Raw genomic sequence first — 14,797 nt, forward strand, 5'->3', positions numbered from 1 at the left:
TATGAACACCCAAGGTGGGGATGTGAGGAGAGGAGGAATCTGGTCTGATTCTCTGATTCTGTATGAACACCCAAGGTGGGGATGTGAGGAGAGGAGGAATCTGGTCTGATTCTCTGATTCTGTATGAACACCCAAGGTGGGGATGCTGGGAGAGGAGGAATCTGGTCTGATTCTCTGATTCTGTATGAACACCCAAGGTGGGGATGCTGGGAGAGGAGGAATCTGGTCTGATTCTCTGATTCTGTATGAACACCCAAGGTGGGGATGCTGGGAGAGGAGGAATCTGGTCTGATTCTCTGAATCCGTATGAACACCCAAGGTGGGGATGCCGGGAGAGGAGGAATCTGGTGGCTAGTTGAATGAATCCAGTGAAGTCTCCCACATGGTGTGGAATGCCACACGGTCACCAGGCAGAGCAAGACCACAGCATGTTGGAAATCAGCTTCATCAGTCTGAAGAGTTTGGTGTCACCCCTCCATCACACATCAGAAGCCGAGTGTCAACCCTCAGTTACACATCAGAAGCCTGGTGTCACCCCTCCATTACACACCAGAAGCCTGGTGTCACCCCTCCATTACACACCAGAAGCCTGGTGTCACCCCTCAGTTACACACCAGAAGCCTGGAGGAGTTTAGAAAAATGAGAGGGTCTCATTGAAATCTATCAAATATTGAAAGGGCTAGATAGAGTGGATGTGGAGAGGATATTTCTGTAGTGGGGGATGTTATGTTTTGTAATTTCAAAACATTACAGTGATTCAAAGGAAGACCCAGGAGTCTGGGACTTGATTCTGAGACTGTAGGAAGTGGTTCTGATAGCTCTGGACTCCTTTCTTCCCCTTCCTTTTTCTTCTTCTAGTTTGTGCATCTTGATCTTGGGACAGTTCATTTAGTTCACTGGAGTTTTCTCCTATTAATCCTTCTAATGCTCCCTTTACGATTTGATCTTTCCCCTTGGGTTTCTCATCCTCAAAACCATCTGGCAAATCCTCTGCTTTCATATCTCCATTCACTCCTTTCTTTTTGCCTTCCAGTCATCCATCTGGGCTTTGGTTTTTGCATCTACTTTTACAAGCAGCTTTCTGTGTCCCACTGCAGTTCTTACAATAACCTTAATTTTTGGTTCTTTATGCCCACAAAATCTGAATGCTTACAACTTTCCTGAAGCTCCTGGAATTTTCTTCCAGCTTAAAGCATAGTCACATTTCACAAGGAACTGCCTGATTACATATCAGAACCTTTCTCAGACACGTTACCCACAAAAACTGTTGTAGTTGGACCACTGCTTTCTTCACTTTCATGAGTGCCATGGTCTGCTCTTTGTCCAATGACTGAAACAGCTGAGCCAGTGTCCAGTTCCACTTTAGTCACTTTGCCGTTCACTGCTGGTGTAAGCCGTATTGTTTGCCTGTTGCTGGTTTTCACCCTGTTAATCTCAAAGCTTCACTCTCATCATTATCAGATATTTCATCAACAGCATGCAGATTAGAGCTCGTTTGGAAACTGCAACTTGACTTTATCTTTTTCTCTTCCCTGTGCAGTCCGTTCATTTTTCTGCCTGACAAGCTCTTTGTATGTGTCCTACTTTGTTGCATTTTCTGCAAGTTTCACCTTTAAACATGCACTGGTCTGGTGTACGTGAGCCCCTGGCATGATGGTTATATGTATAAATTTGTGTACTGCATACATCAACACGTTATTCCATGGCACATGAACGCCTGAACTTGTAATGAATTACTTAAACAAACCAGAATGCTTATCGATATATATAAACACAAGATTGTTCGAATATTGCTTAAATATTAAATACACCTGAGGAGAGTCTATGATTAGAAGATGCAGCCTCAGAATAGAGGGATGTCCATTTAGAACAGAGATGAGGAGGAATTTCTTTAGCCAGATGGTGGTGAATGTATTCATTGCCACAGACAGCTGTGGAGACAATCGTTGGGTATGTTCAAAGTGGAGGTTGAGAAGTCCTTGATTAGAAAGAAGTGAATGGTGTTCCATACCCTGTGGGTATCTTGTGACTGTCTCATGACCATGATGCAATTGCGTATCTGGTAAGCATGATGTAATAGTCTTGTGATGGTGGGGTGATGTATTTTCCCGCCAGTGTGAGGTCACAAGATGTAATTTTCCTGCCAGTGTGAGGTCATGTGATATCCTGTTCCAACAGGTATAAAACGGGGAAAGCCTGCTGTGACGCAGTTTTTGTTGGGATGTTGTTTAAGTCGTCTGTTACTCTGTTATGCTGTGTATTTGGTTTTGTGAAACAGTTTTGTTTTAAGTGGAGTTTTAATTCTTACTGTAAGGTAAATTGTCATTGTGCCGGCAGTTTTGAAAATCACTGTCAGTTATCTTTGATGTATCTTCGATTTAATTTTAAAGTCTAAGTATTGGAGAGTGAAGATTTATCGAGGTACGGAAACCCAAAGGATCGAGTAAAATTGGTGTCATCGGCAGTAAAACAGGATCGACCTTATTGGATCTTCGTTCCGGAGATAGTATCCTTCATCCAAGATAGCCCCTGCTGTAAGAGCAGAAAGGTTTGGGCGCAGCGTTATTCATCAAGGAAAAGGTTAGTTCCTTTAAGCTGTTTTTATTTCCTTCATCGTGAATCCTTTGGGCAAGGCATATTTCGGCTGGGATCAGCAGTAACATCAAGTCATCGAGGAATTTGTTACTTCAGGAAAGTCTCTCCTAATTGACTGTATAAATCATTTGGACTTTCGCATTTATCATTTTAAGGACTGTGTTTGCATTTATCGCTTTAAGAACTGTTCGAGTTGCCATATAGCAGTTAACTTCCGGTTAAGTCAGTCATTTGTTTACTTTTCATTTTTATTGAGCAGAGTTTAAATAAATGTTTATTTGTTTGTAAAAAAAGACCTGTCTCAGTTTTATATTCATTGTTGCCATAGCGTAACTGAGGTTATGGGAGAAGGCATGAGAATGGGGTTGAGATGGATAATAATTCTGCCTCTTCTTTCCTCCTCTTTCACTGAACTTCACCAACACTTGGTCCTGACCTGCACCAGGACATTAGTGTGAACAGAATGTAGAACAGTACAGTCCTTCATTCAGTCTCTTCATACCTACATCCGTGACACTTCACACACTCTGGACCTTTTCAATGATTGCAAGTTCCCTGGCCCCCATCATCTTATTTTTACTATGGACGTACAGTCTCTCTACACCTCCATCCCCCACCAGAAAGGCCTCAAAGCTCTCTGTTTCTATCTGGACACCAGACCCAACCAGATCCCTGTCAGGGTCCGGTTCGGTCTGGAATCCGCATTCCGGGTCTCAATCCGGAAAGAGTGCTCCTGACCGGGTCGTGCAGCTGTCCCTCCAGGCCCCTTTGAGCCAGTTAAGATCATCCTGGATCAAGGAGGCACACCTGTGGCCAATTCATCTGCAGGTGTTTATAAGGGGCCGTGGGACAGAGACCAGCTGGGTGGTTGTTTTGTATCTGTCTGCTCTGAAGCTGGTTTAACCTGCTCTGTACCTGGACTGTTGGCTCTGAATCCTGTCTGTATCCTGTTCTGCCCTGGTTGCTGCCCTGATTGCTGGACTGTCCTGTATATGCTCTATCTGGTTGGTCTTGTTCCCCTGTTTCTCTCCTGTGTGCTGGTTCTGCCTTATTCTCCTTGCTTGTGCTGCCACGCTGTTGGTTGCCTTTCCCAATTTACCAATGTACCCAGTGGATCACTGTACTTCTGCTGCTTACCCTGGACCCAGCTTCCTACCTGTTGCCTCTGTTGGGTGGGTCTGGCTGGACTACTGCTGCCTGGCAGGGGTTCTGCCCCTTCCACCTATTGCTCCCTAAGGGTTGTGCCCTGCACCTGCCCAGGTGTCTGTGACTGGCCCAGGCCTCTGTGTTTCTGCCTGGGAGGGGTCCCTGCCCAGGATCCCTGTGGCCCGCCATGAGGAATTTGCCTGCCTGCCCCAAACAGTGGGATCCTCTTGCCTGCCTGCCTCGTCTGAACTCTTAGATCCAGTCCTGCCTGCATTAACCCTTAAATGCCATGGCATCCCCATCCTGTCCTCCCCCCTAGTACTTCAGTGTCTGCATCCTGTGTTTGGGTCCATCCTGCCCTGTTCCTGACAGTCCCCTCCACCACCACGCTCCTCCGTCTGGCAAGACTTGTCCTCACTTTTAATCATTTCTCCTTTAGCCTCTCACATTTCCATCAAACAAAAGGTGTACCCATAGGCACACGCATGGGTCCCAGCTATTCCTGCCTGTTTGTTGACTATGTAGAAAAGTCTATGTCCCCAGCTTACACTAGTGACTGACCTGCACTTTTCCTTCGCTACATTGACAGCTGCATCAGTGTTGCTTCCTGCACCCGTGCAGAGCTCGTCGACTTCATCCGCTTTGCCTCCAACTTCCACCCTGCCCTCAAATTTACCTGGTGTATTTCTGACACCTCCCTCCCCTTTCTCAATCTCTCTGGCTCTGTCTCTGGAGACAGCTTATCTACTGATGTCTATTTTAAACCCAATGACTCTCACAACCACCTGGACTATACCTCGTTCCACTCCATTACCTGTCAACATGCCATCTTCTACTCTCAATTCTCCACCATATCTGCTCTCAGGATGAGACTTTCCATTTAAGAATGAAGGAGATGTCCTCCTTTTTCACAGAAAGGGGCCTCCCTTCCTCCACCATCAACACTGCCCTCAACCACATCTCTTCTATTTCATGCTGGTCTGCTCTCACCCCATCCTGTCACCACCCTACAAGGGATAGTGTTCCTCTTATCCTAACCTGCTACCCCACCAGCCTCCGTGTCCAGCACATAATTCTCCGGAATTTCTGTCATCTCCAGCGGGATCCCACCACTAAGCACATCTCCCCTCCACCCCACTTTCTGCTTTCCCTAGGATCACTCCCTACGCGACTCCCTTGTCCATTCGAGTGCTACAACTGTCCCTACACATCCACACTCACTACTGTTCTGGCCCCTAAACAGTCCTTCCAGGTGAGGTGTCACTTCACCCATGAGTCTGTTGGGGTCATATACTGTATCTTGTGCTCCCAGTGTTGTCTCCTGTATATCAGTGAGACCCGATATAGATTGGGAGACTGCTTCACCGAGCATCTACGCTCCATCCACCATAAAAAGCAGGATCTCCCAGTGGCCACCCATTTTACTTCCACTTCCCATTCCGATAAGTCCATCCATGGCCTCTACTGTTGAAATGAGGCCACACTCAGGTTGGAGGAACAACACCTGATATTCTTTCTGGGTAGCCTCCTAGCTGATGCAATGAACATGGATTTCTCAAACTTCTGCTAATATCCCCCTACCACCACCCATCACTATTCCCCATCCCCTTCTCCCTCACTCACCTTATCTCTTTCCCTTCCCATCGCCTCCTTGGGGGCTCCTCCCTCCCTTTTTATTCTTCCATGGCCTCCTTCCCTCTCCTATCAGACTCTGCCTTCTCCAGCCCTGTATCTCTTTCACCAATCAAATTCCCAACTATTGTCTTCATCCCTCCCCCTACAGGTTTCACCAATCACCTTGTGTTTCCCTGCCCTCCCACCACATTTTAAATCTACTCCTCAGATTTTTCTCTCCAGTTCTGTGGAAGGGTCTCAGCCCAAAATGCCAACTGTACTCCTCACCATAGATGCTGCCAGGCCTGCTGAGGTCCACCAGCACTTTGTGTGTGTCACTTGGACGTCCAGCATCTGCAGATTTCCTCTTGTTTGTGATAGAAAGTACTGGAGAGGACCAGGCTATTCAGCCCACAATGACTGTGCCTCTTCTAGGCACTGACCCCTCTCTGTATAAAAAGGCATGCACATCTCCTTTACACTCCACCCCACCCCACCCCACCTGAATGCTCGTCCTCTCGGATTGGACTGTTGTATTTTGACTCACATTTAGCTCGACGGTTCCACGGCTTTCTGATCACAAAGTGAACTTCACTGGTGAACCCTATTCCCAGTTAAACACATCACATGATAGAACATTCCAGACGATGACTGACCAATAACTGTTGTCTTTATTGATCAGGATTTGTTCAAGGAGTAATTACACAGTTCAAACATTAACTATTTAGTTACACATCTCTTTAGTTTACTTTCACAACTCCAAACCCCCCCCCCCACCCCTGTTCAGGTGTTCCCCACCCCAGATGAACCTGGCCAGGGTTCACCGTGAGTTCCTCTCCGAGCCCCTGACTCAGGGTCTTCTTCACTGGTTGCTCTCCGGAGTCAGTGCTGTCGGTGATCTTGTCCGGCACCTTTTTATACGTTTCTTCCCAAAGCTCTCAGACATTCAGATTTATTTCTCAGATCTACATTGAAACCTACGGTGAAATGTGTGTTTGCATTCACAACCAAAGGATGTGCTGGAGGCAGCTCACAAACGTCACCAGACTTTCCGGTGCCAAGATAGCAAACCCAACGTTCAGCAGGAAAATACAACCGGCAGTAACAACAACAACAGCAAAACAAGCCCCTTTTCCACATCCGACCCCTCCCCTTCACACACACAGGCAGCTTTTCTTTGGTCCCAGACTCTGACTTACAGATATTGGTCCTCCAGCCTCAGTCCCTGGCACGGACTCACAGACATTGTCCCTCGATCTCCAGGCAGGGCAACCCTGGGGATTCTACCTTCAGGCCTTGATCTCCAGGCTCACCAACTTTGCTGTTTGATCTTTAGATGTCACTCTACAGTCTTGTCCACATCTGAACTTCAACCTTGGGCCATGCGCTCTGGTCTTTCCATCCTCTGGGTATTGACCCACGACCCCACTTATCACAGGCTTTTGACCTTTGGGTCTCCTCCTGCCATGATGGACTACAACCCAAGACTCACTGACTGGGATTGCTAACCTCCATCATCACTGCCTGCCAAACTGACCTTCAATTGTGGAGTGTTCTGATCTGGACTCTGAATACCAGCTCCTGCTCCATGTCCTTAAACCCTAACCCCCAATTCCCCATCTGTCCCCCAATAGACAAACGCTAAAAAAAACCCAAGAAGCAAAACAGAATAATCTGAGTCTGAACCACGACCTCAACAGAGATCACAACTCAGCACCATTTGACTGGTGAGAGATCCCGTCCCTCTCCTCAGGAGAATGTTTCTTGAACTCCTCCCAGCATCAATATCTCTAACTTTCTCTCTCACGCCTCCTATCCCCTCCAAGCTCTACCCTTCACCCTCTCCCCTTCCTCTCCACACTCCACCCTCCACTGTCCCTACTCCCTGTTCCACCTCCCTCCTGTTCCCCTCCCTCTCACCGTGTAGTCTCATTCACAAATCCTGGAGTTATGGGATCTGAAACATGGCTGCTTGAATTCAGAATTGTCTTGCACACAGAAGGCAGAGGGTGGGAGGTGAGGGAGGGTATTCTGCCTGGAGATCCCTGACCCGTGGTGTTGTGGGAGCCGTGCTCTTGGTCATTTTTATAAAGAACTTGGATGAGGAAGTGGATGGACTTTTGCAGATGACATGAAGATTGGTGGAGGTATGGATAGTGCAGGAGGTTTCTGTAGGTTACAACAGGACATTGACAGGATGCAGAACTGGGCTGAGAAGAGGCAGGTGGACTTCAATCCAGAAAAGTGTCAAGTGATTCATTTTGAAAGTTCGAACTTCAAGGCAGAATACAGAGTTAATGGCAGGATTCAGAGCAGTGTCAAGGAACAGGGGAACCTTGGGGTCCATATCCAAAGCTGTTGTTAGTTAACTGGGCCCTTAAGTAGGTGTATGGTGTGTCGGCTTTTATTAGTCAAGATATTGAGTTCAATAGCCACAAGATCATGTTGCAGATCAATAAACCCTGGATAGACCACACTCGGAATATTATGTTCAGTTCCGGTATCTCATTATAGGAAAGATGTGGAAGATTTAGAGAGGGAACTGAGGAGACTAACCAGGATGTTGTCTAGGTTAGAGAGCATGTTTTATGAGGACAGGTTTGAGTGAGGAAGGGCTTTTCTCTTTGGAGACAATGAGGATGAGAGGTGATCTGATAAAGGTGTACGAGACAGATGCCAGAGACTTTTTCTAAGGGCAGTGAGGTTAGACATCTTCACCTGGATGATGAATCATTGGGATTCTCCACCCTGGGGCTGTAGAGAGAGGCTCAGGGCTTGGTGAGATTAGTTCATAGGTTTTAGGTGAAATGTGAAATATTTATGGGGAACATGAGGGAGAACTTTTTCACTCAGGAAGTGCTGCACTTGTGGAAAGAGCTGCCAGTGGAAATCGTCGATGTTGGTTTAATAGTAAATTTTAAGGGACGTTTGCAAAGGACAATGAATGGGAGGCATTTGGAGGGATACGTTTCAGTTGCAAGTAGATGGCATGGACTAGATGGGCCAAAGGGTCTATTTCTGCTCTCAAGTGCTCTATGTAGATCAGCCATGTCCTCAATGAATGACAGCATAGGCTTGGTGGGCTGAATAGCCTGCTGCTCCTTCATATATCTTTAGAATCTCATTGGACATCCTACTTTCCAATTGTCCCTCAATATCTCCTCTACCTTCTGAAATGTTTTTTTTTTAAATCGCTTCCTGGTCACTCTATCTCTCCAATCCCTCATCACTCCATCCCTTAATACCTCTTCACACTATCCTTCAATCCCGCATCATTTTATCCCTCAATTCCCTCCAACGTATCCCTTGATCCTTCCTCACACTATCCTTCGATCACTCACCAACCTATCTGTCAGTCCCTCTTTGGAGTTTCCCTGATCCCATCACTCAAAGCACCTCAATTCCAACACAAGATCCTCATTTCCCACCCTCCACCCTCACATTAAGTCCCTACCTTCTGGATACCTGTTACTCTCTCCAGAAATGCTTCTCATTGATCTCTGATCTGATTCATCAACTATTCCAATTTGATAAACTATCAGTTGAAACATTCCTTCTGTTCTGCTAATTATTTTTATCATTTGTGACTGGATTTAGATTTGAACACTCTGTGATTTACTCTGCCCATTCCTTCTGAGACAGAGAGTTTCTCTTTGTCTGTCTCTCACTGAGTAACGCCATTTAAAGGGACATTACCAAGACGGAATGGTTGTATTATAGGTCTTGTTCATTTCTTCCCTCACCACATCCCAGTCAATGTTCCAGCTTTCATTGATCTCTGCAGGCTTTGCTCTATATACATCAGCAAACTGCTGATTGAAAGTGTAGAAAACCTTCTTCCAATAGGATGCTGCCTGTGCGGAGATCTCCCTTTGGATAATCCAGGATTTGTAGTAATCATTGACTGTTTGATAATCCTTGTAGGGATGGTATTTCCCATTTGTGTCTTTATTTTGGAATTTTGTATCACTTGCGACTAAAGCTGTACAGATATCCGTTACAAGATGTTCACTGTCTGCCCCTCGATGGCTGTTGAGCCCTTTAGGCCAGTGCTGTTTACAGGACTGTAGTGAGTGTACCGGGGTCTCTGAGTCACAGTAAACCCCACAGAAAGGACATTTCTTACTACATTTGAATAACCCTTTGAACAACTCCTCCCTGGGTTTAATGGATAATTCTTCAATCTTTGCTTTGACATCCCAGCCTTTTACCTCACGGAGGAGATCCTGCTCCACCTCTTCAATACATGGCAGAATGGCTTCTGCACATTTCTTGCCATCACTGCCACTCTGAAGCAGAACGAGTTTCATCTCATCTTCGGGCATCGAGATTCTCATGTTTAACTTTTCAACAAACATGTTTAGGAAGCTCCGAGCATTTCCAGCAAAGTTCTGCTTCACTGCATCCTGAACAATGTCCTTAGCTTTCCCAGTGATCTCTGTGATGATTTCTTTAGCCAGACGGGTAAATGTGCTCTCCCTATCGCGTTTTGTCTTGCAGTGTTTAATAACTTGCTGATGGAGCCAGTCTTTGGCGAAATTCACAAAGTCTCTGATGTACCGGAGATATTCATCAAATTGATGTGTTTGTTTCAGGTGGACCAGGAGGGCCACAGTGAAGTTGTTGCGGAGACTGTACTGTCGCTCAGGGTCGTGTTTTTTCATATCATCCACGATGTTCACGCTGAGAGTCTTGAGGGTGGCGTCTCGGAGAGCTGGCAAGAAACAAGATTGTGCAAATCGTTCTGCTTGTCTCTGGTTCTCATCCTGCTCTGTGTAAATATCCATGAAGAGATCAAAGTATTGACTTTTCATGTTTTCCAGTCTTCTCTGTGGGTCGTGGTTGTGGATAAACCTCCTGTGCATCTCCTGGAATCTTGGTACAGCGTAACCACACAGGTGAAGTTTAAACTCGGCCTTGAAAACCTCAGACATTGAAAAGTTTTGATGTGAAATATTGTCAACGTTTCCCTCTATCATGTTCAAAAGTTCAATGCAATATATTTTGTCATAATCCATGTCCTTTTTTGTGATGTCAGTGATCCAATGTCTGCATTCATCCTCGATGGGCTTTGTAATCATTGCTGCTTGATCGAGATCTGATTTCAATCTGGATGGAATGTGTTTACTTGTACCCCATCTCCAATGTGACACATTGATGTGTTTCTCTTCAATCTGAAAGTACTGGGTCCCCAGTTCACAGAGATTGTTACCTTTTAGCCTTTCATTAATCACTCTCCCTTGAGTTTTTGTTTCCTCTCTGAGAAGATTTTCAATCTCCTGTTCAATCTTTCTTTTTCTGCAGGGCTGATACTCCAGTTGAGAGAGTGTACTTTCCCACATCTTGTCAAACTGATTTTCCAGTTCCTGTTGACCCAACACCCAACTTGCTGCTTTACACTTCTGTAAAAGCTCCTTCACCTGTTCTCCAATCTTCTTGTGAAAGTTATTACAAATATCTTCCACACCCTGCAGTCCCACCCGTCTGTTCACGGTATCTCTACATCTCTGCATTGAATCGCACTGAAGTCGGCTGCATAAACTGGAGATGCTGAGTTTAAATTCCTCTCTGTATTTCTCCATCAGATACACATTATCAGCCCCACTTTCATACAGAGCTTGCAGTTTATCCAGAGTGACACCCTCCCTTTTGTCCATCTCTGTCCTCGTCTCCCTCTCCAGATTATGGAGCAGTTCATTGAGATCTCCTCTGGCATTGCTGATTCTGTTTTCAGCCTCATTTCCCCAGGAGTGAGTGAATTTGTGGAGTTCCCACTCCCAGTCCTTGTACTTCACGGAGAGGTGGTTGTAAGCCTCTGCGACCAGACTGTTCTGGAAGCTGAAAATGAAATTTTCATGTTTCACCTGCTCCCAAAGCCCAGCCATCCATTTGATAAAGTCCGGGATAGTGAAAGCTCTTTGGCTTTTGCTCCGTTGGATTAGACACTGAATTAGGTTCTTCTTCAGTTGGGAGACGTGTTCACTGTAGCCGGTGTTGACTGCAGCCATTGGGGGTGTACCATGCCACAGACCAGGGATGTACCAGTTGTCCTTGTCAGCATCATAGTCCATCACATCCCGGAACGTTACTCGGTCTACCTTCTCCAGCTTTGCTGCAGCCTCTGTCATCTTATCCAGCTGTTCCAGGAGTTTCTGACGGCCTCTCAGATTCTGATTGTGCGCACTCACATCACCGACGTTCTGGTGCACAAATATGCACTTTGGCCCTTTTCCTGTCTCCCTCATGCGGATTAAGGAATGGACAACAATCTGTAAAATATCTTTCATCTCTGACAGATTTTCCATCCCGATGTTTACCAACGTTAAGTTGCTTAATCCAACCACGAACGTTGCCAGCTCATTGTCGTGCTCGTAGCTGTCTGTCAGTGTTGCGAGTCCTGGGGCTCTCAGCCCCTCTGTGTCAATGACCAGGATGAACTCACAGCCCAGCTCCTCGGCCAGGCTCCCTGTGACTTTGATCAACTGCATGTAGGCCCCTCGAGTACATCGGCCGCTGCTCACAGCAAACCGCAAACAGAACATTGTGTTGAGGAGTGTGGACTTGCCCGTGCTCTGAACTCCGATCACTGTCAGCACAAACACTCGGCAAGCTCTTCCCACTTTGTTGGCCAGCTCTGTGAGTACGGCAGTGATCCATGGAATGGGAACGTTGGAAACGTCTCCATCGATGAGTTCCAGTGGGAACCCTTCCAGCAACAGTTCAGCAGCAACCCCTGGGAACTGCGACACCTTTGGGTGGATCTGTGTCCTTCGGGTGACGTTGTGTCGAGTCACTGAAAGTTCATAAATCTGGCCAAGTTCCCTCATGAAATGCTCGAGTCCCAGGGAACTATCAGACATCTTCTGATCCAACTCCTTCAGTTCCTTCACCTTCTGCTTTGAGTCTTTGCACAGTTCTTTATAAATTCTACGCAATCCTGCCATAACTTCCCGTGATTTACTGTCCAGTTCCAGCTTCAGCCACTGTAGGGAAATGGCTCTGTCAACCCCACCATGACGGGTGAGGTATTCAATGAACAGCCGCATTTCGTCCGACAGACTCTGTCTGAGCTGAGCTTCCCGGATTCTGTTCTTCTCCTGGTCCAGTTGGTGGTTATACACGACTGTGGTTCTGTCCCCACGGAGTTTCATCCGCGATTTCTCTTTTTCAACTTTAGACAACCCTTGCCAGGGCTCTCCATGAAAGGGCAACACTCTCCTTTTATACCCAGTAATGTCTCCTGAGTCAAGTCTGTCCAGTATTTTGGTCAGTTCCTTGGCTCGTTGTATTTCAGGTTGACGTTCGCCGACCTCAATCCCACTTTCCATTGCAATGTCAGCCATTTTCTCCAGGCTCAGCAAGGTCTGGTCCCTGTCCCTCATTAGAATTACTTGTTTGATCTGAGAACGGAGCTTTTCCACAAGTTTAGCCTCATTTACATTTGTCCGAAGAATGCGTTGTTGACGTTCTAACTTTAGATCTTTGAACAGATTCTTCACCTGCTCAGGGGTTATGTGTTGCTGATTGATGTGGGTGTTGACTATGAGAAAGAGTTTTGTTGGTGACTGTGTGAGAGAGGTGAGGAATTCTCGTTCCTTCTCACCGATAACATCAATGAAAATAAAGAGAGCAGCAGATACTTTTGCCAGAAACCGAGCGTTTCCCTGGAAAGTTTCAGCATCGCCTCGGAGGTTAATGAATGCAGCAGCCTCTGGGAAAATATCCGTGTTTCTCTTCCCAGAAGGGAGATACCAGCTGATCTCAGCCATTCCATCGGATATCCTGCGGGGCACATTCCCACATTCCATCTCGGAGTGCAGGAAGATGTTTTGCTGCAGCTGTGCCTGACTCAGGGTGAGATTGAGGATTCGGGATTTGGACACTGTGCACCTTCCCAGTCTGAGGAAGGACACCGTTGGCATGGCCGCTGTCACGATGGGCACCTCCACAACGGGGCTGCTGTCTGTAGGAGAATGTGGGCACCATGTTTTAACAATGGGCCTCATGGCCCAGAGGAGAAGGGTGGCACCAGGCCCTTCTGTGGGTCCCCTCACCTTGTCCATGGGGTGACTGTGAGTGTCTGGCATCAGAAAGGGTAATGCAAACTGGCACAGAGACATCTTCAGCATCAGTTCCTGCTGGAGAGAGTGGTCAGCACAGAGGAAAATGGCAGCAATGATATCCAGAGGATTCATCCCATGATTCCCATGTCCTTTAACTTCAAAGAAATCACTGAAGTCTTCAGCATCATCATCTTCATCCTCACTGTCCGAGGACAGATCAGGTGGCCAGTCAGGATTCCTCGCCAGTGAATTGGCTGAGAGGATCCTTTGGAGAAATCGCCAGGGAAGATCTTCTGCACAAGTTGGTTTGCTGTCCTCTGGTTTATCCTGGGACACCTCCCGCACGGTCTGAAGAGACAATTTGTGAGGATATAGATCCTGTAATCCCAAATCCTTTACAATTTGTGGGGGGCTGAGATTTACAGACTCATTATTTCCACCAGGTAAAATGTTCGTCATCGTCTCTGATGCGCTCTGTGTTCTCCTGGAATCTCTGTTCTCTTTCTTAGAGGTGGGACTACTTCGGGGAGCGACGTGCTGATTGGGGTGTTTTGGGAATAGGAGTACTGTTCTGTTTCTTGAATTCTCACAAAGATAAAACTTGTCTCCAAAGATTTATGGTTTTCACTTGATTCCTGTCCTGGATATTTGCTGTGCCTGATGTCTTATTGGAATACACAGCTCCTGTCCCAGGATCACAGGGCTGAATGGTTTCGTGCCTCTGGCTGGTGATCGTTGTCCTGGCACAGTGTGTACTGAGTACAGTCGGTAGGTGATCACCATGGCAACCTGGAATTGGTCACAGAATTATAACTGGTCTTCATGACACCACACCAGGAGGACTGGGTACAAACTTGTTGACCGTAGTAAATGAATGATACACTTTCTCTCAAGGGAGTGTAATGAAGATTCTGCAGAATTTTTTCCTGGGGTGAAATCAGAGAATCGTTGAAATATTCAGCAGGTCAGGCAGCATCTGTGGAGAGAGAAACAAGGTCAGTGTTTCAGCTCCATGTGTTGGTGAGTCTGTCACATCAGGAGAAGTTGAGTTGACCAGCCCTCTGTTCACTGGGGGTTAGAAGAATGAGTTGTGATCTCACTGAACTGAGGACAGAGTTTAACATTGCTGGATACAGGGAGGATGTTCCCACTGGCTAATGAGTCTAGGATCAGGGCACAGGCTGACTGTAAGGGGTGGGCTGTTCATGACCATGATGAGGGAAATGTCCAAGTCTCTACACAAATTGAACATAGAACCTAGAACACAGGATGGGAACCAGTGTGACAGAGCTGAGGATGGGCCAGTGGGTTTACAAGTAGATGATGGGTGTAACATGAATGTAAGAAAGAACAGGCCAATGTTTGGGTAAAAATGCAGA

The 14,797-nt window shown here is 46.6% G+C and overlaps 1 protein-coding gene across 3 annotated transcripts in view; it reads right to left on the reverse strand.

Annotated features, from left to right (window-relative positions):
- Positions 1 to 6,138: 6,138 nt before the first annotated feature.
- Positions 6,139 to 14,797, reverse strand: part of LOC132386081 (up-regulator of cell proliferation-like) — a 41,246-nt gene continuing 32,587 nt past the window's right edge. For all 3 annotated transcript variants that reach the window (XM_059958377.1, XM_059958376.1, XM_059958378.1), the window contains one exon: positions 6,139 to 14,394. In XM_059958377.1, coding sequence (XP_059814360.1) covers positions 9,048 to 13,877 — 4,830 coding nt within the window. In that variant the 5' untranslated portion in view covers positions 13,878 to 14,394 and the 3' untranslated portion in view covers positions 6,139 to 9,047. The remainder of the gene's footprint in view (positions 14,395 to 14,797) is intronic.

This window comes from Hypanus sabinus, unplaced genomic scaffold, assembly GCF_030144855.1.
Source record: "Hypanus sabinus isolate sHypSab1 unplaced genomic scaffold, sHypSab1.hap1 H_7, whole genome shotgun sequence".
NCBI classification, from domain to species: Eukaryota; Metazoa; Chordata; class Chondrichthyes; order Myliobatiformes; family Dasyatidae; genus Hypanus; species Hypanus sabinus.